The sequence below is a fragment of the Oryctolagus cuniculus genome, chromosome X (genome assembly GCF_051225735.1).
Source record: "Oryctolagus cuniculus isolate XC-2025 breed Fujian yellow rabbit chromosome X, ASM5122573v1, whole genome shotgun sequence".
Classification (NCBI taxonomy): Eukaryota; Metazoa; Chordata; class Mammalia; order Lagomorpha; family Leporidae; genus Oryctolagus; species Oryctolagus cuniculus.
The window spans coordinates 133,609,594-133,632,729 of NC_142888.1; the positions used below are offsets into that span (position 1 = coordinate 133,609,594).

The 23,136-nt window shown below is 40.7% G+C and overlaps 1 protein-coding gene across 9 annotated transcripts in view; it reads right to left on the reverse strand.

The window, feature by feature from the left end:
• The window catches only part of TMLHE (trimethyllysine hydroxylase, epsilon), a 99,344-nt gene that overhangs the window by 62,687 nt on the left and 13,521 nt on the right, over positions 1–23,136 (reverse strand). For 5 of the 9 annotated variants that reach the window (XM_008249465.5, XM_008249467.5, XM_008249466.5 and 2 more), the window contains exon 2: positions 8,720–8,909. In XM_008249465.5, the coding sequence (XP_008247687.1) occupies positions 8,720–8,909 (190 nt within the window). Of the gene's footprint in view, positions 1–8,719; positions 8,910–10,867; positions 11,251–23,136 lie in introns of all 9 variants that reach the window. The other 4 variants (XM_070066880.2, XM_070066878.2, XM_089324588.1 and 1 more) reach the window with 1 other exon arrangement.

A 23,136-nucleotide genomic window follows, 5' to 3' on the forward strand; every position in this document is an offset into this window, starting at 1 on the left:
CCACTTCCAATCCAGCTCTCTGCTGATGGCCTGGAAAAAGCAGCAGAAGATGGCCCTAGTGTTTGGGCCCCTGCCACCCACATCGGAGACCTGGATGAAGCTCTTGGCTCCTAGCTTCAGTCTGGCCCAGCTCTGGTCATTATGGAGAGTGAACCAGCAGTTGGAAGATCTCTCTCTCTGTCTCTCATTCTGACATTCAAATAAATGTTTTTTTAAAGATTTATTTATTTATTTGAAATTCAGAGTTACACAGAGAGAGGAGAGGTAGAGAGAGAGAGAGAGAGAGAGAGAGGTCTTCCATCCGATGGTTCACTCCCCAATTGTCCGCAATGGCTGGAACTGTGCCGATCCGAAGCCAACAGCCAGGAGCTTCTCTGGGTCTCCCACATGGGTGTAGGGGCCCAAGGACTTGGGCCATCTTCCACTGCTTTCCCAGGCCATAACAGAGAGCTGGATTGGAAGTGGAGAAACTGGGTCTCAAATAGGTGCCCATATGGGATGCTGGCGCTTCAGGCCAGGGCGTTAATCAGCTGCACCACATTGCTGGCCCCAATAAATTTTTTTTTTTAAAGAAGTGATTAGCATGTCAGTCAATAGATGGAAAAAAGATTGCCCTCTGCAATGTGAGTGACCATCATCCAATCTATTGAGCATTTGACTAGAACAAAAAGAGAGATGAAGGGAGAATTATTTCTCTGTTTGCCTGCTTCACACCAGTGGTTCTCTGGCCTTCAGACTAAACTGGAGTTACTCCACTAGCTTTCTTGGGTCTCCAGCTTGAAGATGGAAAGTTCTAGTACTTTTCAGCCTCCATACTTTTGTGAACCATTTCCTTATTTTATATACACAAACACAAATACATAAACACATGAAAGTACTTCAAAAAGCTCATGGAAAATGGAATTAAAATGGGTCAGCGCCGTGGCTCACTTGTTAATCCTTCACCTGCGGTGCCAGCATCCCATATGGGCACCGGGTTCTAGTCCCGGTTGCTCCTCTTCCAGTCCAGCTCTCTGCTGTGGTCTGGGAGGGCAGTGGAGGATGGCCCAAGTGCTTGGGCCCTGCACCCGCTTGGAAGACCAGGAAGAAGCACCTGGCTCCTGGCTTTGGATCGGTGCAGCGCCGGCCTTAGCAGCCACTTGGGGAGTGAAGACTTTTCCATTGGGAGGGAAGACCTTTCTCTCTGTCTCTCACTGTCTATAACTCTACCTGTCAAAAAAAAAGAAAAAAAAAGAAAATTGAATTAAAAGAGAAGTTTATTTGGGATAAAAATTTGAAATCCATACATAGGATGTATCTTCCAAAGTTTCTGGAAAATTATGCAGCATGAAAAACTATATATACAGTGTGTGTGTGTGTTCATTTTCTATTTTTTCTACTTTTTTATTCTTTTATTTTTCTCTGAAGAACACAAATATAATAATTGGTACAGGAAGTGACACCTTCATGTAGCAAATAACTAAAAATGTGAAAGCAGCTTTAGAACTGGGTAGTAGATAGAGGCTGAAATAGCTCTGAGGTGCATGCTAGAAAAATCTGAGATTACTATGAAGGGATTGCTAAAGGAAATTCTGGTGAGGGCTCAGATAGAAAATAGGAGAGCTGGAAGGAAAGCCTCCATTTTCTTAGAAAGGATACAATCATAAACACAACGTTGGTAGAAATAGGGATAGTAAAAATCATTCCAATGAGGTCATAGATGGAAAAGATCATGAGTTTGGATATTGGAAAGACAGCTTAGCTGAAGTATATTCATGTTCTAGTGTTTTATGGAAGGTAGTACTTGAGTCTGATGAAAGTGGATATTTAGGTGAAGAGACTTCTAAGCATAGAATCGAAGAAACAACTTGGTTCTTCCTGACTGCTTTTTCTAAGAAAAATATAAAGTATATTATCATGATCTATCATCACCTCACTGTTCAATAGAACACTAGAACTTATTCCTATCAAACTGTAACTCAGTACTCATCATATAACCTTTCCCAATCCATCTCTCCCCACTACTCCTACCAGCCTCTGGTAACTACCATTATATTCTCAGGCTTTATGAGACCAAGTTTTAAAAAATGTCTTGTTAATATAAAGAGAATGGATTTCATGTATTTCTTTTTTAACTTTTATTTAATGAATATAAATTTCCAAAGTACAGCTTATGGATTACAATGGCTCCCCCCATAACTTCCCTCCCACCCACAACCCTCTCCTGTCCCGCTCCCTCTCCCCTTCCATTCACATCAAGATTCATTTTCGATTATCTTTATATACAGAAGATCAGTTTAGCATACATTAAGTAAAGATTTCAACAGTTTGCACCCACACAAAAACATAAAGTGAAAAATACTGTTTGAGTACTAGTTATAGCATTAAATCTCAATGTACAGCACACTAAGGACAGAGATCCTACATGAGGAGTAAGTGCACAGTGACTCCTGTTGTTGACTTAACAAATTGACACTCTTGTTTATGCCATCAGTAATCACCCTAGGCTCTAGTCATGAGTTGCCAAGGCTAGGGAAGCCTTTTGAGTTCACTGACTCTGATTATATTTAGACAAGGTCGTAGTCAGAGTGCAAGATCTCTCCTCCGTTCAGAGAAAGGTACCTCCTTCTTTGCTGACCTGTTCTTTCCACTGGGATCTCACTCATAGAGATCTTTCATTTACGTCATTTTTTTTTTTTTTTGCCAGAGTGTCTTGGCTTTCCATGCCTGAAATACTCTCATGGGCATTTCAGCTGGATCCGCATGCCTTAAGGGTTGATTCTGAGGCCAGAGTGCTGTTTAGGACATCTGCCATTCTATGAGTCTGCTGTGTATCTCGCTTCCCATATTGGATCGTTCTCTCCCTTTTTTATTCTATCAGTTAGTATTTGCAGACACTAGTCTTGTTTGTGTGATCCCTTTGGTTCTTAGTCCTATCATTATGATAAATTGTGAACAGAAATTGATCACTTGGACTAGTGAGATGGCATTGGTACATGCCACCTTGATGGGATTGAATTGGAATCCCCTGGCATGTTTCTAACTCTACCGTTTGGGGCAAGTCAACTTGAGCATGTCCCAAACTGTACATCTCCTCTCTGTCTTATTCCCACTCTTATATTTAACAGCAATCAATTTTCAGTTAAGTTTCAACACTTAAGAATAACTGTGTATTGATTACAGTATTCAACCAAAAGTATTAAGTAGAACAAACAAAAAATATACTAAGAGGGATGACATATTAAGTTGTTCATCAACAGTCAGGGCAAGGGCTGATCAAGTCACCGTTTCTCATAATGTTCATTTCACTTTAACAGGTTTCCTTTTTGGTGCTCGGTTAGTTGTCACCAATCAGGGAGAACATATGATATTTGTCCCTTTGGGACCGGCTTATTTCACTCAGCATAATGTTTTCCAAATTCCTAACAGGGATCACTTTTCAGTTAAAATTTAAACACCTAAGAATAATTGTGTGTTAATTACAGAGTTCAGCCAATAGTACTAGAACGAAAAAAAATACTAAAATGGATAAAGTATTACATTGTACATCAATAGTCAGGACAAGGGCTGATCAAGTCACTGTTTCTCATAGTGTCCATTTCTCTTCAACAGGTTTCCCCTTTGGTGCTCAGTTAGTTTTCACCGATCAGGGAGAACATATGATATTTGTCCCTTTGGGACTGGCTTAATTCACTCAGCATGATGTTTTCCAAATTCCTCCATCTTGTTGCAAATGACCGGGTTTCATTGTTTTTGACTGCTGTATAGTATTCGATAGAGTACATGTCCCATGATTTCTTTATCCAGTCTACTGTTGATGGGCATTTGTGTATTTCATAGAAATCTGAGAAGATAATCATACTTCCCTCCATTTTTTGCTCCCTTTCAAGACCAACTTTTCTTTTTAGATTCCACATATGAGTGAGATCATGCAATGCTTGTCCTTCTGTGTCTGGCTTATTTCACTTAGCAAAATGTCCTCCAGGTACTTTCATGTTATTGTCAACAACAAAATGTTTTTTTCATTTTAAAGGCAGAATAGTTTTCCATTATGTATATGTACTACACTTTCTTCATCCATTCATCAGTGCATGAGCACTTAGGTTGTTTCTATTTCTTGGCTATGGTATACAGTGGTACAATAAACCACTGTGGTACAATGGGAGTGCAGATGTCCCTTTGATTTCATTTCCTTTGGATATATACCTCATAATGAGATTACTGTATCATATGGTAGTTCTACTTTTTTGGGGTGGGGGAATATCCACACTTGTCAATAATCTACATTCTCATCAACAGTGTGCAAGGGTTACCTTTTCCCTACATCTTTATCAACATTTGTTACATTTTATCCTTTTGATAATAGCCATTTTAAAAGGTTGAACTATGGCTTTAATTCATGTTTCTCTTATTATTGATTTTGAACTTTTTTTCATACACCTGTTAGTCTTTTATATGTCTTGAGAAATATCTAGTCAGATTCTTTGCCCATTTTAAAATATTTATTTATTTTAAAGGCAAAGTAACACAGCAAGGTAGGTGGAGAGAGAGAGACAGACAGAGACAGAGACAGAGACAGGGAGAGATATTTTCTATTTGCTGGTGCACTCCCCAAATTCTCACAGTAGGCAGGGTTGGGCCAGGATGAAGCAATGAGCCAGGAATTGCATCTGGGTCTACCAGGTGGTTGGCAGGCATTGCAGCTGGAAGCTTAACCACAACACCTGCCCTGCTTGTCTGTTTTTAAGTTGAGTTATTTATTTCCTTGCTATCAAGTTGTTTGATTTCCTTATATATTTTGGGTGTTAACTTTTATGAAATATATAGTTTGAAAATATTTTCCCATTCTATACATTTTTTAAATTATTTATCAAATAAAGAAATAATTTGAAAGCAGAAAAAGAGAGACAGAGACAGACAGACAGAGACAAGCTCTCCCATCCACTGGTTCATTCCTCAAATGCCTACAATAGCAGAGGTGGGGCCAGGCTGAAGCCACAACCTGGAACTCAGTTCATGCCACCCATGTGAATATCAGGGACCCAAATCATCACCTGTTTCTTCCCAGAGTGAACATTTGCAGGATGCTGGAGTCAGGAGAATAGCCAGGGCTTGAACCCAGGCAATCTAATATAGAATGTGGGCAACCCAAGCAGCAGCTTAACTGCTAAGCCAAATGCTCATCCCTGTAGGTTGTTTCTTTATTCTGGTGATTGTTTCCTTGGCTATGCAGAATTTTTTTTTTAGTATTGTATTTATGTTTCCCATACTTTTCCCCCAAGATTTATTTTTATTAATTTGAAAGACTTACAGAGAGAGGTAGAGAGAGAGAGAGGGGTCTTCCATCTGCTGGTTCACTCCCCAGATGGCTCAACAGCTGGAGTTGAGCCAATCCAAAGTCAGGAGCCAAGAGCTTCTTCCGTGTCCCCCATGCGGGTTCCACCTTCTACTGCTTTCCCAGGCCATAGCAGAGAGCTGGACTGGAAGTGGAGCAGCCGGGACTAAAATTGTCGCCCATATTGGATGCCGGTGCTTCGGGCCAGAGCTTTAACCCACTGCGCCACAGCGCCAGCCCCTCCCATACTTTTGAGTTTATGGCAAAAGAATCATTGCCTGGACCTATTTCATGGAGATTTCTCATATGTTTTCTTCTACTAGTTTTTCTGTTTCTGGTCTTACATTTAAATCTTAAATCAGTTTTAGTTGATTTTTACATACGATATGAGATAAGGGCCTGATTTAATTCTTCTGCGTGTGCATATCCAGTTTTCTCAGAACCACTTATTAAAAATACTACCCTTTCCAATTTTGCTCTTGGCAGCCTTGTTGAAAAATCGGTTGATACCATGTACAAGTTCACTTCGGGACTTTCTGTTATGTTACACTTGTAAGTGTATCTACATTTTTTCCTTATTTCTTTATACTACAGAAAGAAAGACAGAGACAGAGAACTCCCATCTATTTGCTCACTCCCTAAATGCCTGCAGAGACCAGGGTTAGAATAGGCTGTAGCTGGGAGCCAGTTGAACCATCACTCACTGCCCCGTGAGCTCTTCATAGTCAAGAACCCAGGATTGGGAGCCAGAGCCAAGAATTGGAGCCGGCGCCGTGGCTCAATAGGCTAATCCTCCACCTTGCGGCGCCGGCACACCGGGTTCTAGTCCCGGTCGGGGCGCCGGATTCTGTCCCGGTTGCCCCTCTTCCAGGCCAGCTCTCTGCTATGGCCAGGGAGTGCAGTGGAGGATGGCCCAGGTGCTTGGGCCCTGCACCCCATGGGAGACCAGGAAAAGCACCTGGATCCTGGCTCCTGCCATCGGATCAGCGCGGTGCGCCGGCTGCAGCGGCGACCATTGGAGGGTGAACCAACGGCAAAAGGAAGACCTTTCTCTCTCTGTCTCTCTCTCTCACTGTCCACTCTGCCTGTCAAAAAAAAAAAAAAAAAAAAAAAAAGAATTGAACACAGGCACTCTGACATGGGACAAGGGCATTTTAACTGGGGTCTTAACTGCTGGTCCAAATTCTATTTTTAGTACCAATACCATGCTGGTTTGACTACTACAACTTTGTAATATATGTTTAAGCCAGACAGTATCATGTTTCAAGCTTTGTTCTTTTTGTTCAAGATTGCTTTACTTATTCAGAGTCCTAAATTGAGAGCTTTTCCTCTAAGTTCAGGAACAAGATAAGCGTGCCTACTCTCAACTCTTCTTCCATCATAGTACTGGAAGACCTATTCAGAGCAATTAATCAAGAGAAAAATAAAAGGCAAAAAAATAGGAACTTAAGAAGTGAAAATTTCTATTTGCTAATGACATATAGAAAACTGTAAATATACCACCAAAAACTGATATAACTAGTGAATTCAGTAACATTGCAGGTTACAAATACATAATACAAAAATTAGTAGTGCTTTTATACACCAACCAAAAACTATCTGAAAAGAAATTATGGAAATAATCTAATTGATAATAGCTACAAAAATGGAATACTTAGGAATAAATTTAACTCTGGATGTGAACAATCTTTACATATAAAACTTTAAAACATTGATGAAAAGAATTGAAGAAGGCACAAACAGATGGTACAGTACTCTGTTTTCATGGATTGGAGGAATTAATATTGTCAAAATGCTCATACTATTCCAAATGTTCTACAGATTCAATGTAATACCTTTAAACATTCCAGTGACATTTTTTCACAGAAAAAAAAGATTGATATTGATTATTTCAGTACCTATGTCATATTTAAGTCTGGCTCTGAAGTTGGTTTGTTTCTTCAAATTATGTTATTTCTTGTATTAGCATGTTTTGCAATTTCAGTAGATAGGGCTTTAGCATGAATATTTATATTAATCTGATAAAGTGTGGTATTGTGTTTTATGTTTTTTTTTTCTCCTGAGGGTCTCAAAGGCAATAAATTCCTGTACTTTTCTTGTTTTCATCTCCTCTGTTAGCCCTTCCTTTTGTGCTGCACTTCAGAGATAGTCTGTAATCCACTGCTATTTTCCTTGAAGGTTTATTAGTTTGTAGTAGAATGTTTGCAAAAAAGCATTCTATAATCTTTGGATTAAGTCTCAGGCTTTTGAGTACACAGCAGACTTGTATTTTGGGATTATGGTCTTCACAATTGTTTTTGTCCCTGTTCAAGGGTATTGTGGATCAAATGGTATCTCTCAAAAAGTCTTAACCTCTGGTACCTGTAGGTATAATCTTATTGGGAAATATTTGTACAAATAATCACCAATTCACAATGGCTCAACTTACAATTTTTTAACTTTATGATGGTATGAAAAACATACTCAGTGGAAATCACACTTTCAATTTTGATCTTTTCTTGCCCAGTGATATGTGGTATGATCCTCTCTTGTGATGCTAGGCAGTGGCAGTAAGCCACAGCTCCCAGTCAATCCCTCCATCATAAGGGGGAAACATGGGGGTGAAACTTACATCTCCCTACCCTCCCCACCACCTGATAACTTCTATGGTTATAACAGTTCTAGTCTATGACTTTGAAACCTTATTCCCTATATATTGAGGCTTTATTTTATCTTAGGTCATGCAGAGAGACAGGATTTACCTGGAGCAGGGAAGATTTCCCTTCCCCTAGCTAGAGTGGGATTTCACTATTTTCCAGTATTATTTTTGTCTTTCTCACAACTACCAAGGTATTTTGGAAATAGATGGCTAGATGTCTTTTTTTTTTTTTTTTTTTTTTTTTTTTTTTTTTTTTTTGGACAGGCAGCATGGACAGTGAGAGAGAGAGACAGAGAGAAAGGTTTTCCTTCTGCCATTGATTCACTCTCCAATGGCCGCCACAGCTGGCGTGCTGCAGCTGGCGCACCGCGCTGATCCGATGGCAGGAGCCAGGTACTTATCCTGGTCTCCCATGGGGTGCAGGGCCCAAGCACTTGGGCCATCCTCCACTGCACTCCCTGGCCACAGCAGAGAGCTGGCCTGGAAGAGGGGCAACCGGGACAGAATCCGGCTCCTCGACCGGGACTAGAACCCGGTGTGCCAGCGCCGCAAGGCAGAGGATTAGCCTAGTGAGCAGCGGCGCCGGCCTAGATATCCTCTTAACTGCACAGAAAATAGTCATATCTCACAAAAAGGATATGCCATTACACAACAAAGTGAATATACTTTACTGAACTGTACACTTAAATATTTAAGATGATAAATTTTAAGTCGTGCAACTTTTAACCACAATTGAAAAAGTATATCTGTCTCCACATATCTCTTACCAAAATGATCTTCATGCTGCTGCCAGGCACAATTCAGAGGTTTGGAAACTGTATGGTACCTATGGATCGTTAAAAGAAATGAGCTTTTGAAGTTGGGTTGTTGAAGGGTTCGGCATATGACTCCTCCCTTCAGCAAAGCCTGGAGTTTGCTTTGTAGGTGGGACAACTTGCAGTTCCACATCCTAGAAAACTGGAAAATAACAAGACAGAATTAGTAACAATATAAAATTTTTATGTGACTACAGGAATAGCATTACAGGCTTAAATATGTAAAATAAATAATTTAATTATATCAATTAAGGAAAAGTAAACAATGAAGAAATTCTGAAAACTTAACACTAAGTGGTCTATAACCATTACTTCCATTTTCTCATGAGTCACTTTTATTTTATTCCTTGTAATCTTCCTTTTGTCTCACTACATTACCAAATCAAATTCTTTTTAAAAATCCACTAATTTTAATCTTCCAAACACATATAAGGGCCATTTTTCAAGTCTCAATTTTCTGGCCCTCTCTGATTGTGATATTTTTGATTGCCCTCATCCTGGATAATTGAAATTCATTTTCCACAGATCATGTGTGAGTGTGGGCAAGCTACTTAAAATCTTGATTCAATTTCCTCCTTAGTAAAATTAAGACAGTAACAATATTTATCTTTTGAGTTTAGTGCGAGGACTAAAGTACTTAGAACTGTATCTGGATATCATCTCATCTAAGAAGTATTTCCTACATTCCCAGAATAAATTAATAACAGTTTTCTTGTAATATTCTGCTTAAATCTCTTCCTACTTTGTTGAAATTGTTTATATATAGATATATTTTTTTCTCAATAATACTATATTTTTTGCAATAGAAAGACCTATATTTTGTCTATGGCCATACCATCCTGAACATGCCCAATTTTGTCTTAAAGACCTATATATGTCTTATTCTTTTTTTTGCATTGTAATATCTAGCATAATTCCCAATATTTAGTAGAACCCCCTAAGTGCTTATAATATTTGGATTACATTACACTTCTTCTAGCTTCATAGTAATAAGATGTTTGCTCTAAATCTTCACATAAGTAAGTGATACAGATATTAAATAGGTTGAATCAAAGATATAGTTTATAGCACGTCATCAGAAAATTCTTCTTTTGCCTATACTCTGTTATGAGCACTTTGAATAGGATAATTTAATTAACACAGAATTATGCAAGTTATCTAACCCATACTATGTTTTCCATAAGGGTGTCAAAGATTCGTTAAAAATCTTGCTGAAATTTAATTTCTTCACTTAACATGTATACTATGTCTTCCATATTTTCACAAAATATCTCTAAACCCTGTCAGAAATAAAAATTAAGTTTGTACTGAGTGACTTTATCAATAGTTTACAATTTTCTAAGTATACACTTACTTTAAAATCTTTTCCAGAAGGTAACTCAGGAGAGAGTAAGCTCACTAGTAAGAAGATTGAAGACTCTCTTTTCTTCCTTGTTAGAACTGATAATATTTTTACATAAATCCAGACTAAAAGCACCTCATCTGAGTTATGATTTACCCATTCCAAGACACATTTTTTTCTTTCTTATAGCATAATTAAAATATTGCTGTTGTATTTACAGAAATGCATTTCTATAAGCCTAAAGTAATTTTGAGATTTTTCAAATATTAATCATTTAGGCACATGTCATCTGTTATATTTATCCTTGCTTTTGTGTCCTTCTCTTACACTTTTTGTATATTATCATTTTTAAAAAAGGAACTATAAGCTCCTCTTAAAGCTTCCTGTGTGATCCCATGGCATTCCTTTTTTTCTCATTTGCTAGAAAAATTTGCTGTTTCATGGTCAAAATTATTGTTCTGAGAGCATCCCAACCTTTGAAGTCTAAAGTCATATTAATGTAAATTAAGATTCAACGAGTACCAATCATAGAAACAGGAACTTTTGGAGAATAGCCATAGCTAGAAATTCCAGTCAGTGAGCAATCACATAATAGGTCAATCTGAATCTTTTCATGGTTATTACTAAGGAAGAAGCACTACCTCCTGAAAGGCTTAAAGCCAAGAGACCATTTAGTTCCTGTCATTTTTTTCTTTCCAAATGTCTTTCAGATTTGTCCTTCTCTTTCTACTCCTATAGATGCTTTCATCACCTCATACCTGGATTATTGCCATAGACTAGACGGTTTCCTTGCCTTCAGTTCATCCATATTCCAATCCATTTTCCATATGACTGCCAGATTAATCTTCTTAAAACACTTTCTGCCATGGCTGAGAAAGAACTTCTAAGATCAATCCCATTCACAATAGCTACAAAAACAATCAAATACCTTGGAATAAACTTAACCAAGGACGTCAAAAGAGCTCTACGATGAGAATTACAAAATCTTAAAGAAAGAAATAGAAGAGGATGCCAAAAAATGGAAAAATCTTCCATGCTCATGGATTGAAAGAATCAATATCATCAAAATGTCCATTCTCCAAAAGCAATTTATAGATTCAATGCGATACCAATCAAAATACCAAAGACATTCTTCTCAGATCTGGAAAAAATGATACTGAAATTAATATGGAGGCACAGGAGACCTCGAATAGCTAAAGCAATCTTGTACAACAAAAACAAAGCCAGAGGCATCACTACAGGGCAGTTGTAATCAAAACAGCATGGCACTGGTACAGAAACAGATGGATAGACCAATGGAACAGAATAGAAACACCAGAAATCAATCCAAACATCTACAGCCAACTTATATTTGATCAAGGATCTAAAACCAATTCCTGGAGCAACGACAGTCTATCCAACAAATGATGCTGGGAAAACTGGATTTCCACGTGCAGAAGCATGAAGCAAGACCCCTACTGTGGGGAGCAAGCCGGACTAGACTGAGTTACTGGAATTAAGACTTATTCTATGCATCTGCTCTCCCACAATGTGGCGTTGGGAGAGAAGTAAACAGCTTCCGCACAGCTGCCTCCAGTTCAACTGATAAACTGTAGGACTTGCTCCTGATTGGAGGAGAGCAGCGTACTCGGCGTGTGGGCAGCCGAGTTGGGATTGGCGGAGGAGGACTATAAAGGAGGAGAGAGACGGCATGCACCAGGAACATCTATGGGGAACATCTAGCTGAAGGAACACCTGTGCAGCCCCCGAGAAGAGCCGGCCGGCGGTGTGCCGCTCCCCTGCGGAAGTGGGGAATGTGGACAGGGGGAACTGCCCTTCCACGGAGGTGGAAGGGATAGTAGCCAACCCGGGAAGAACCAGCAGCAAACCTGGGGAGGGCCGAGCAGACAAAAGAACAGCGCAGGGTCCTGTGTTGCTCCTCCACAAAGAGGGGGAGCGACATAATGGTGCCGTGACTCGGATAGGAAACCTAAGACGGATAGGAAACCTAGCTCGGAGAGGAAACCTAGGACGGATAGCAAACTTAGGAGGGAAGAAACGGGAAGAACTGGGAAATTACCGGAGAGAGAGACTAGCAAACAGCCTAGGGAAAAGCCGGACGAAAAGGGTGCCGGAAGAAGCTATTGAAAGCCTAGGCATAGACTCAGATACGGACTACGGGGGGAGAAGCTGGGAGAAATCTCTAAGGTCGAAAGCGAAAGTGAAAGCTAGAACAAACAGACTCGGATGCGGACTGTGGGGAGAGGCCAGGAGAAATGAGGGAGGAATATTGTTGGAAGAAAACTTAGGGAAACATACCGGGTAGAGAAAAGTGTTAGGGAAATTGAAGCCGCGGGGGGCAGGCCGAGGCTGAAACGAAAGCCACTTTGGGATTCTCAAGTTAGCCCGGGAATAGGGGGCGAAAAGTTGAAACCGGAAGCTGAAACGTGAGCCTGGTTGGGATCCGTCTGATTAGCCCGGGGAGCAAAGGACGGGAAGCCAAACCGTGGGGCGGAGACGTACGCTGGGTTGAATTCGCCAGGCTAGCCCGGGGAACTTAGATTGAATGCTAGTGGCGGACACGTAAGCTACGCTGTGTTACTCGCGGAAGCCGCCGCATGCAGAGAGAGCGTGCGGGGCACAAGTAGATAGGGAACGGGGCTGGAGCGAGGCCGTGGTGCAGACGCGAAGGGCGTGGAGACCGCGGAGCGCGCGAAGCCGAGCCGCGAAGAGCCGCGAAGCCGCGCGGAGCCGTGAAGCTGCCAGCAGGGCGAGGCGCCGGAAAGCTGCCGAGAAGCAGCCTCGGGGCGGGCGCAGCCGGGAAGCCGCGGGGATAAGAGAAACAGAAGTTTAGAAATGGAATGAGAGCGGGAAGCTGCAGGGATAAGAGAAATAGAAGTTTAGAAGCAAAGTGAGAGAAATAGGAATGCTGGAAGATAGAAGTAAAATGGGAGAAATAGGAATGCCCGGAGATAGAGAAATAGAGAAATAGAAAGGCCTCCCTACAACACTGCAATGTGAGAGCTTGGATTCGGTCTGCCTGATTAAGTGAGGCGATGAGCACGATGAGCACCTGGGCGGCTAGCAGCTTATGCGCCGCAGGTCACCGAAGACAGGCACGAATTAACATCAGTAAAGCTTCCCCACAATGCAACAATTAGGAGGCTTGGATTCGGTTTGCCTGATAGGTTTTGTAAGCCCCTGCGGGCAGAGCAGAGCATGTGCTGCAGGGCACCGAACACAGGCACGCATCAGCGCCTAAAAACCTCCTCACAACATGGCGAAGAGAGGACCCAGATTCGGTTTGCCTGATAGGACTTGTAAGAGCCTGTGGCAACTCTAGCAAGTAGAGCAGAGTGTGTGCCGCGGGACACCGAAGACAGGCGCGTATCAAGGCTAAAAAATAAAAAGAAAGGGGGATCTGTGGGGAGCAAGCCAGACTAGACTGAGTTACTGGAATTAAGACTTATTCTATGCATCTGCTCTCCCACAATGTGGCGTTGGGAGAGAAGTAAACAGCTTCCGCACAGCTGCCTCCAGTTCAACTGATAAACTGTAGGACTTGCTCCTGATTGGAGGAGAGCAGCGTACTCGGCGTGTGGGCAGCCGAGTTGGGATTGGCGGAGGAGGACTATAAAGGAGGAGAGAGACGGCATGCACCAGGAACATCTATGGGGAACATCTAGCTGAAGGAACACCTGTGCAGCCCCCGAGAAGAGCCGGCCGGCGGTGTGCCGCTCCCCTGCGGAAGTGGGGAATGTGGACAGGGGGAACTGCCCTTCCACGGAGGTGGAAGGGATAGTAGCCAACCCGGGAAGAACCAGCAGCAAACCCGGGGAGGGCCGAGCAGACAAAAGAACAGCGCAGGGTCCTGTGTTGCTCCTCCACAAAGAGGGGGAGCGACACCCTACCTTACACCTTATACAAGAATCCACTCAACATGGATTAAAGATCCAAATCTATGACCCGACACCATAAAATTTTTAGAGAAAGTCAGAGAAACCCTGCAAGATATAGGCACAGGCAAAGACTTCTTGGAAATGACCTTGGAGGCACAGGCAATCAAAGCCAAAATTAACAATTGAGATTACATCAAATAGAGAAGTTTCTGAACTGCAAAAGAAACAGTCAGCAAAGTGAAGAGGCAACCAACAGAATGGGAAAAATATTTGCAAACTATGCAACTGATGAAGGATTAATAACCAGAACAAACAAAACAAACAACCAGGGACCTTAATAAACATTTTTCAAAAGAGGAAATCCAAATGGCCAACAGACACATGAAAAAATGTTCAGGATCACTAGCAATCAGGGAAATGCAAATCAAAACCACAATGAGGTTTCACCTCACCCCAGTTAGAATGGCTCACATACAGAAATCCACCAACAATAGATGCTGGTGAGGATGTGAGGAAAAAGGGACACTAACCTGCTGTTGGTGGCAATGTAAACTAGTAAAGCCACTATGGAAGTCAGTCTGGAGATTCCTCAGAAACCTGAATATAACCCTACCATAAAACCCAGCCATCCCACTCCTTGGAATTTACCCAAAGGAAATTAAATTGGCAAACAAACAAGCTGTCTGCACCTTAATGTTTATTGCAGCTCAATTCACAATAGCTAAGATATGGAATCAACCCAAATGCCCATCAACAGAAGACTGGATAAAGAAATTATGGGATATGTGCTCTATAGAATACTATATAGCAGTAAAAAAAAATGAAATCCGGTCATTTGCAACAAAATGGAGGAATCTGGAGCACATCATGCTGAGTGAATTAAGCCTGTCCCAAAGGGACAAATATCATGTGTTCTCCCTGATTGGTGACAACTAACCAAGCACCAAAAAAGGAAACCTGCTGAAGTGAAATGGACACTATGAGAAACAGTGACTTGATCAGCCCTTGTCCTGACTGTTGATGAACAACTTAATACTTTATCCCTTTTGCTGGCGCTGTGGCTCACTAGGCTAATCCTCCACATTGCGGCGCCAGCACACCAGGTTCTAGTCCCGGTCGAGGAGCCGGATTCTGTCCCGGTTGCCCCTCTTCCAGGCCAGCTCTCTGCTGTGGCCGGGGAGTGCAGTGGAGGATGGCTCAAGTGCTTGGGCCCTGCACCCCATGGGAGACCAGGATAAGTACCTGGCTCCTGCCATCGGATCAGAGCAGTGCACCGGCCGCAGCGTGCCGGCCGCAGCAGCCATTGGAGGGTGAACCAACGGCAAAAGGAAGACCTTTCTCTCTGTCTCTCTCTCTCACTGTCCACTCTGCCTGTCAAAAAAAATTACTTTATCCATTTTAGTATTTTTTTGTTTTACTTAATACTATTGGTAGAACTCTGTAATTAACACACAATTATTCTTAGGTGTTGAAATTTAACTGAAAAGTGATCCCTGTTAAATATAAGAGTGGGAATAAGAGAGAGAGGAGATGTACAGTTTGGGACATGCTCAATCAGACTTACCCCAAATGGTAGAGTTAGAAACATGCCAGGGGATTCCAATTCAATCCCATCAAGGTGGCATGTACCAATGCCATCTCACTAGTCCCAGTGATCAGTTTCAGTTCACAATTGATCATAATGATAGGACTCAGAGTCAAAGGGATCAGATAAATAAGACTAATGTCTGCTAATACTAGCTGATAGAATTAAAAAGGAGAGAACAATCCAACATGGGAAGCGAGATACACAGCAGACTCGTAAAAGGGCAGATGTCCTAAACAGCACTCTGGCCTCAGAATCAGCCCTTAAGGCATTCAGATCTGGTTGAAGAGTCCATGAGAGTATTTTAGGCATGGAAAGCCAAGACACTCTGGGAAAAAAAGGACCTATATGAAAGATGTCTGTGAGTGAGATCCCAGTGGAAAGAACTGGCCATCAAAGAAGGAGGCACCTTTCTCTGAAGGGAGGAGAGAACTTCTACTTTGACTATGACCTTGTCAAAATAAGATCAGAGTTAGTGAACTCAAAAGGCTTCCCTATCCTTGGCAACTCATGACTAGAGCCTAGGGTGATTACTGATGGCATAAACAAGAGTGTCAATTTGTTAAGTCAACAACAGGAGTCACTGTGCACTTACTCCTCATGTAGGATCTCTGTCCTTAATGTGTTGTGCAATGTGAATTAATGCTATAACTAGTACTGAAACAGTACTTTACACTTTGTGTTTTTGTGTGGGTGCAAACTGTTGAAATCTTTACTTAATATATACTAAATTGATCTTCTGTATATAAAGATAATTGAAAATGAATCCTGATGTGAATGGGATGGGAGAGGGAGCGGGTGAGGGGAGGGTTGTGGGTGAGAGGGAAGTTATGGGTGGAAAAAGCCATTGTAATCCAAAAGCTTTATTTGGAAATTTACATTTATTAAATAAAAGTTAAAAAAACACTTTCATCATGTCAGTATCCTGCTTGAGACCTAGATCAAGTGTCATCTCTCTATAAAATATCTTCAACTCTCGAATGAAGAATTAGGAGGTCTCTGTGCATACCCTTATTAGTACACTTACAACATGTTTATTTTTATTGCTATTTGCCATGAGCTCCTTGAGGACAGGCAAAAGAGTTGAGTCATGGTTTACAATGACACTCCAAGCTTCACATAATCATGTCCATCTATTTAGTCTCACCATCTCAGGGCTGTCATATATACTGTCCCCTCAGCCTACCATGCCCTCCCCTTAATTCTTGCTTATTCTTCATGTCTCAGATTAAATACCAAATCATTGAAAAAAACCTTCCTTGAAACCCTTATTAACTAACCAATTAATCAGTTTAATAAATATTTTGGGGACCAATTTGTGCCAGGCACTCATATTACTTGGAATTTATCAGTGAATAAAGGAAACAAAAAAATCTTGCTTTGAAGGCTGCTGCTCTGGTTTAGTGGACTAAACTGTTGCTTGCAATGCCAGCATCCCATATAGCAGTGACTGTTTTAGGCTTGGCTGTTGTTTTGCTGATCCTGCTCCCTGCTATAGTACCTGGGAAAGTACAGAAGATGATCCAAGTTCTTGGGCTCCCGCCACTCACATGGAGAACTAGATGGAGTTTCTGGCTCCTGGCTTCAGCCTGGCTTTTGTAACCATTTGGGGAGTGAACCAACACATGGAATATTTCTCCCTCTTTCTGTGTCTCCCTCTCTGTCACTTTGCCTTCCAAATAATAAATAAATCTTTTTTTAAAGTCCTGCTTTCATAAAGCTTACTTTTCAGTGGAAGAAGGTAGATAATTAAAAAACAATCAGTAAATTATATCATGTATTATAAGGTAATACAAGCTATGAAAAAGGCAATAGGATAAAAATGTTTGCTGAAGTTTTACTTTAAACATGAGAATGAAGATATTTGATCAAAGGTGAAATAAGTTATGATGATATCAGGGGTAAAGTAAGCTAGGCAGAGAGGACACCCGGTGCGAAAGCTCAAAGCTGTGATTGTGTCTGTTGTGGCCAAAGAACAGCAAAGAAGCCATTATGGATGAAGCTCAGTAAGTGAGAAGCAGAATAATAGCAGATAAAGTAAGACAGTTGGGGGTGGGTGGGTCATATCATATAGGGCCTTATGAGCTAATTTATAAAAACTGGACTGGATGAGAGTACCAAGAAAATCAGTATAGATATAGAAAATAAGAGATGATCAATACCTTTGCTAATTTCTCACAGATCTCTTTTCTTTTTCTTCAATGCACTTATTACAACTTATAATCATGTGTTTATTTGTATTTATTTATGTGATTATTTGGCTAATATCTGCTTGCCTTATTGCAGGAAAAAACTCCAAATAGAACAAGGTCTACACTACTTTCCATTGCTACTAGTACCTGGTATAATGACTAACAAAATAATATATTGGATCACATAAATTTAAAAAAATGGTCCTGGGGCTGGTGTTGTGGTACAGCAGGTTAAGCTGTTGCCTGTATTGCCAGCATCCCATATAAGCACCGGTTTTAGTCCCAGTTACTCCACTCCTCAGTCCAACTCTCTGCTAATGCACCTGGGAAGGTAGAGGAAGATGACCTGAGTAGTTGGGCCCCTGCCATCCTACATGGGAGACCCAGATGGAGTTCCAGGCTCTCAGTTTCAGCTTGGCCTAGCCCTGGATATTGTTGCCATTTCAGGTGTGCAACAATGGATGGAAGATTTCTCTCTTTCTCTCTCTCTCTGAAAAATTTATTTATTTATTTTAACAGATTCAATATAGTTCATAGATACAATTTTAAGAATAGAGTGATATTTCCTTCCTCCCTCCCTCCCTTAAGGTCTCATAATTAAATGACCACAAGGGCTATGCAAGTAACATAAGTCAAGTATAAGAGATGATGAGTTGTGGAGAGAATAGTAAACTGATGTGTCCAAAACTAATAGTCACCACTCAAGCCCCAGCTGATATTGCCAGACAGGTCTCATGTTGCTTGATCTTTAGTGGAAGAAAGCAAGGTCTTAGATTGCATTGAAGTTCTAAGAAGGTTTTAGCAAGGCTGTTGGGCAGTCCTCAAGGCAAACGTGTCTGTTAGAGGAAACTGATTCTCCAAGGAATAGACTGTAATTAGTATTCTGGCTATATTCATTCAGTAGTTGGGAGCAGTCCATGGGAAGTGTGCATTAACACAGCTGGGCATTTACATCACATTTACACAATTGGTCATTTACCTCAGATATTTTACAGGTATTTTTTTGGTAGACATCACAATGACTACCTTCAACTTTGTAGGGGTAATCCAAATATTATGGGCCCAAAACACATCTGCAAGCTATATTCAGCCCAACTGTGGACAGTTATCAGCTTCTTTTCTAGTCACCACATATGCTTCACCATCAATGGCTTTGTTACTTACAGATCCTGAAGAAGGTCAAAATGGATCATCAGTAGCATCGAGGTGGCAAGATTTAAGGTATCGGAACATGAACAGCTTAGCTTAAGTGGATTTAAAATTCTATCAGAATAGAGAGGTAGTCCCATAGTAAGAAGGGACAAAAATTCAATCCAAAAAGAAAAGACAAAGTATCTAAAAACATTATAGGAGAAAACAACAGTGAAGATAAAAACCAGAAATGGAGGATAATAATTAACTGAGCAGAATTCCGTATTTTTTACATGAAAGGAGAATGAATACTGTTACATATACTTTATTTAGTGTTTAGAGTTTTCTGTGAGATAAATAAGAGCTTAAAGAATTTAGGATCTGGGCCTGGCATTGTTGCTCAATGGACTAATCTTCTGCTTCTGAACCTATGTATCCTATATCAGAGCACTGGTTAGAGTCCCAGCTATTCTGCTTTCAATCCAGCTTCCTGTTAGTGATCCTGGGAATGCAACAGAAAATGGTCTAAGTGCTTGGGCCTTTGCTACCCATGTGGGAGACCTGGATAAAAATACTGGCTCCTGGCTTGAGCCTGGCCAAGCCATAGCTGTTGAGGCCATTTGATGAGTGGGCCAACCAATGAAAGATTTCTCTTTCAAATAAATAATAAATAAATATTTTAAAATAAAGAAAATAGTTTCTGAAAGCAGGGACAACTGCAGCATTTGGTGACTTGCAGTACTGGAAGGTAGGACAGGACAGGTTGAGGTAAAGCTGATGTCATACAAGGGTGGTCTATGGTCAAGAGGAGTGCCGCTGCTCTTTGAGCTTCCTGGTGTGTCCTTTGTACTAGTGCAGGGACTTCACGTTTCCATATGCTACACAATACCTTGTGGAATGCAGTGCTACCAAATGTCTTAAGGAGACTTCTTCCAGGGATCACTGAGGCACACTGAGGTGGCATTGTGATATAGGCAGAAAATTCAGGCTTGTTCTTAGACCATCAAGACTTAGTGGCATTGTAAGTGTAGCTCCTCCAACTCATAATCCCATACTAATTTCAACCACACATTCTATTTCCAGGTACCAAGTAATGTTTTTGTGAATGCGTGCTATGTTTTTCTGAGCACAGGTTTTGATTTGCTGTTACCTCTTAATTAAATTTATTAACACTAATGCTCACTGGAGAGGGTGCCTTGTGACCCTAAAGTAATTGGCCTCATAATGGGAACCATCCACCTGTATTCTAGGGGTGGTCTTTGGCTGCTGAGAGTTGGTAGTAACAGTATGGTCTAGATGCTCCATCAACCATGTAAGGGTCTCCTGCACTATTTATGTTGGAGAGGAACCTTGCTCAGATGCATAGATATTGTGTGATAAGATAGGGTATAAATGAATGGAGCCCTGAATGCCTTGGGCTCTTTTGGGACTCCAGAGACCATTTAACTGGGGAGTTTATGATGAATATCTAGAAAGAAAATATGACTTCAAGGTTGGCAATCATACTCTTGGGTTCTGTTAGACCACTGATCACATAGCACTCTTTTTTTTTTTTTTTTTGACAGGCAGAGTGGACAGTGAGAGAGACAGAGAGAAAGGTCTTCCTTTGCCGTTGGTTCACCCTCCAATGGCCGCCGCGGTTGGTGCGCTGCGGCCGGTGCACCGCGCTGATCCGATGGCAGGAGCCAGGTACTTATCCTGGTCTCCCATGGGGTGCAGGGCCCAAGCACTTGGGCCATCCTCCACTGCACTCCCTGGCCACAGCAGAGAGCTGGCCTGGAAGAGGGGCAACCGGGACAGACTCCGGTGCCCCGACCGGGACTAGAACCCAGTGTGCCAGTGCCGCAAGGCAGAGGATTAGGCTAGTGAGCCGCGGCGCCGGCCCCACATAGCACTCTTAATATGAAGAGAGAAGGTTTCTTTTCTCAGGGCCATACTTCCAGATATAATATTTACTGGGGTACCATTATCTCTTCCAAAGGCACCATAGTGCTACCACAATAATGGTTTCAAGGATAGGTTTCCTGAGAGGCAGGTATTACAATCCAGGGAGAATTAATACCAATGTCCAGGCAGGAAAGCTGTGAGCACTGCCAAAACCAGGAAAGAACCCATTAGAGATAGTCCAAGGAGGACCATTAATATGGAAAAAATAAGTCTAGAGTCAGGAGAAATAGAAGGTTACAATTAGTCTTCAATATGAAGGATAATGCAGATGTACAACAGGAGATCCTGACAACCAAATAAGAGATGGCCACTGTTAGTTAAATTGAATGGTTCATGATTTCCCTGTGAATGGGCCAGGACTTACATGCCAGACTTCCCTTCTGTATGGATTGAGGCATATACTGAAAGAATAGGTATATATAATTAAAGGAGATAGACTGTTCTAGTCAGAAGGTGTCAATGGTACTGATCACAGTATTGATCATAATATTTGACCTTGGAATGTCATGCCAATCTCTATACTCTCTGTGATTTTTCAAAGACCATTTAAAATCCTGTTCATTCAAATAATCTCATCTGGCCTACATAGTTTTTCTACAACCTGATGGTCAATAACCCATATTATTGAACCAAAGATGTTAGTATTGTCTTGATTTGAATTTTCTTCCTAATTGAAGTGTGTAGGGTTTGATTCTGCAGCTAGACTATAAAATCCATGAGTTTAAAGAAAAAATTTCTTTGTAACTCTTACAGAGTGAAATATATACTAAGGACTCAATATGTTTTTGAGTGAATTAAATTAAATCAAATCAAGATCCAACAATCACAGGTTGCAGGATAATCAGAAGTGCCTAAGCAGTGGCTAGTTAGAAATTCTAGTAACAGCAAATAACACAGAGATCAACTTCAATCTCTTTATGGTTACTACAAAGAAAGGAAAAGTCTCTCCTAAACATCCACAAAGAACCGCAACTTTTATAAACTTGTCCCTGTCAGAATGGCTAAAATCCAAAAGACAGAGAGGAACGAATTCTGGCAAGGACATGCAGAAAGGTGAATACTTATACACCGTTGGTGGGAATGTAAATTACTTGCCATTTAACCCTGCAATCCCACTACTAGGTATATACTCAAAAGACATGAACACTTTGTATCAAAGAGATACCTGCACCATCATGTTTATAGCAGCACTGTTGACAAAATATGGAACCAACCAATATGTCCATCATCATATGAATGGATAAAGAAAATGTGAAAATGTGGTGTGCATATAAATGCATACTACATTTAATCATTTTACACCAACAAATTGGATAATCTAGAAGAAATTAACATGTTCCTACACACATACAACCAACAAAGAATAAATCATGAAAGACACAAAAATATGAACAGATAAAATACAAGTAAGGAAGCTGCATCAGAAACAAAAACTCTCCCATCAAAGAAAAGTCTGGGATCTGATATCTTCTCTGTTGAATTTACCAAATGTTTAAAGAAGAACTTATACCAATAGTTCTCAAGTTTTTCCAAAAATTGCAAAGCAAACTTCCAAACACATTTTATAAAAGCCAGCATTGCCCTGGAATCAAAGTAAGACAAGACACCACGAGAAAAGAAAGTTATATGCCAAAGTCCCCAATGAATGTAGATGTAAAACCTCTCAAAAATACTAGGAAACAAAATTCAACAGCATATAAAAGGGGTCACACTGCATGAACAAGTGAGACTTATCATTGTAATGCAAGGATCATATAATATATACAAATCAATGAACAAGATATACCCACCACATTAACAGAATAAAAGATAAAACTGTATCATGTCAATAGGTGAAAAAAAAGGCAATTGACAAAATTCAACATCCTTTCATGATAAAAAAGAAAAAAAACTCCCAACAAATTAGATATGGAAAGAATGTGCACCAACACAATAAAGAATATATTTATGATAAGTTCATAGCTAACATTGTACTTGATGGTGAAAAGCTGAAAAGTTTTCCTCTAAGATCAGGGAAAATACAAGAATGCCCACTTTCACCACTTATATTTAACGTAGTACTGGACATTCTAGTCAGAGCCATTAAGCAAGAAAAACACATGTTTCCAGCATACTTATATTTTAAGCTTTTATATTTTTGTCTATAATCCATTTTGTGTACAGTATGAGGTAACTGGTGAGACTCGTGGTTTTTCTTCCTTTCCATACAGATACCGAGTTGTATCAGCACCATTTGTTGAAAAATATATATTTTCTCCATTAAATTAGTTTGAAACTTTTAATGAAAATCAACT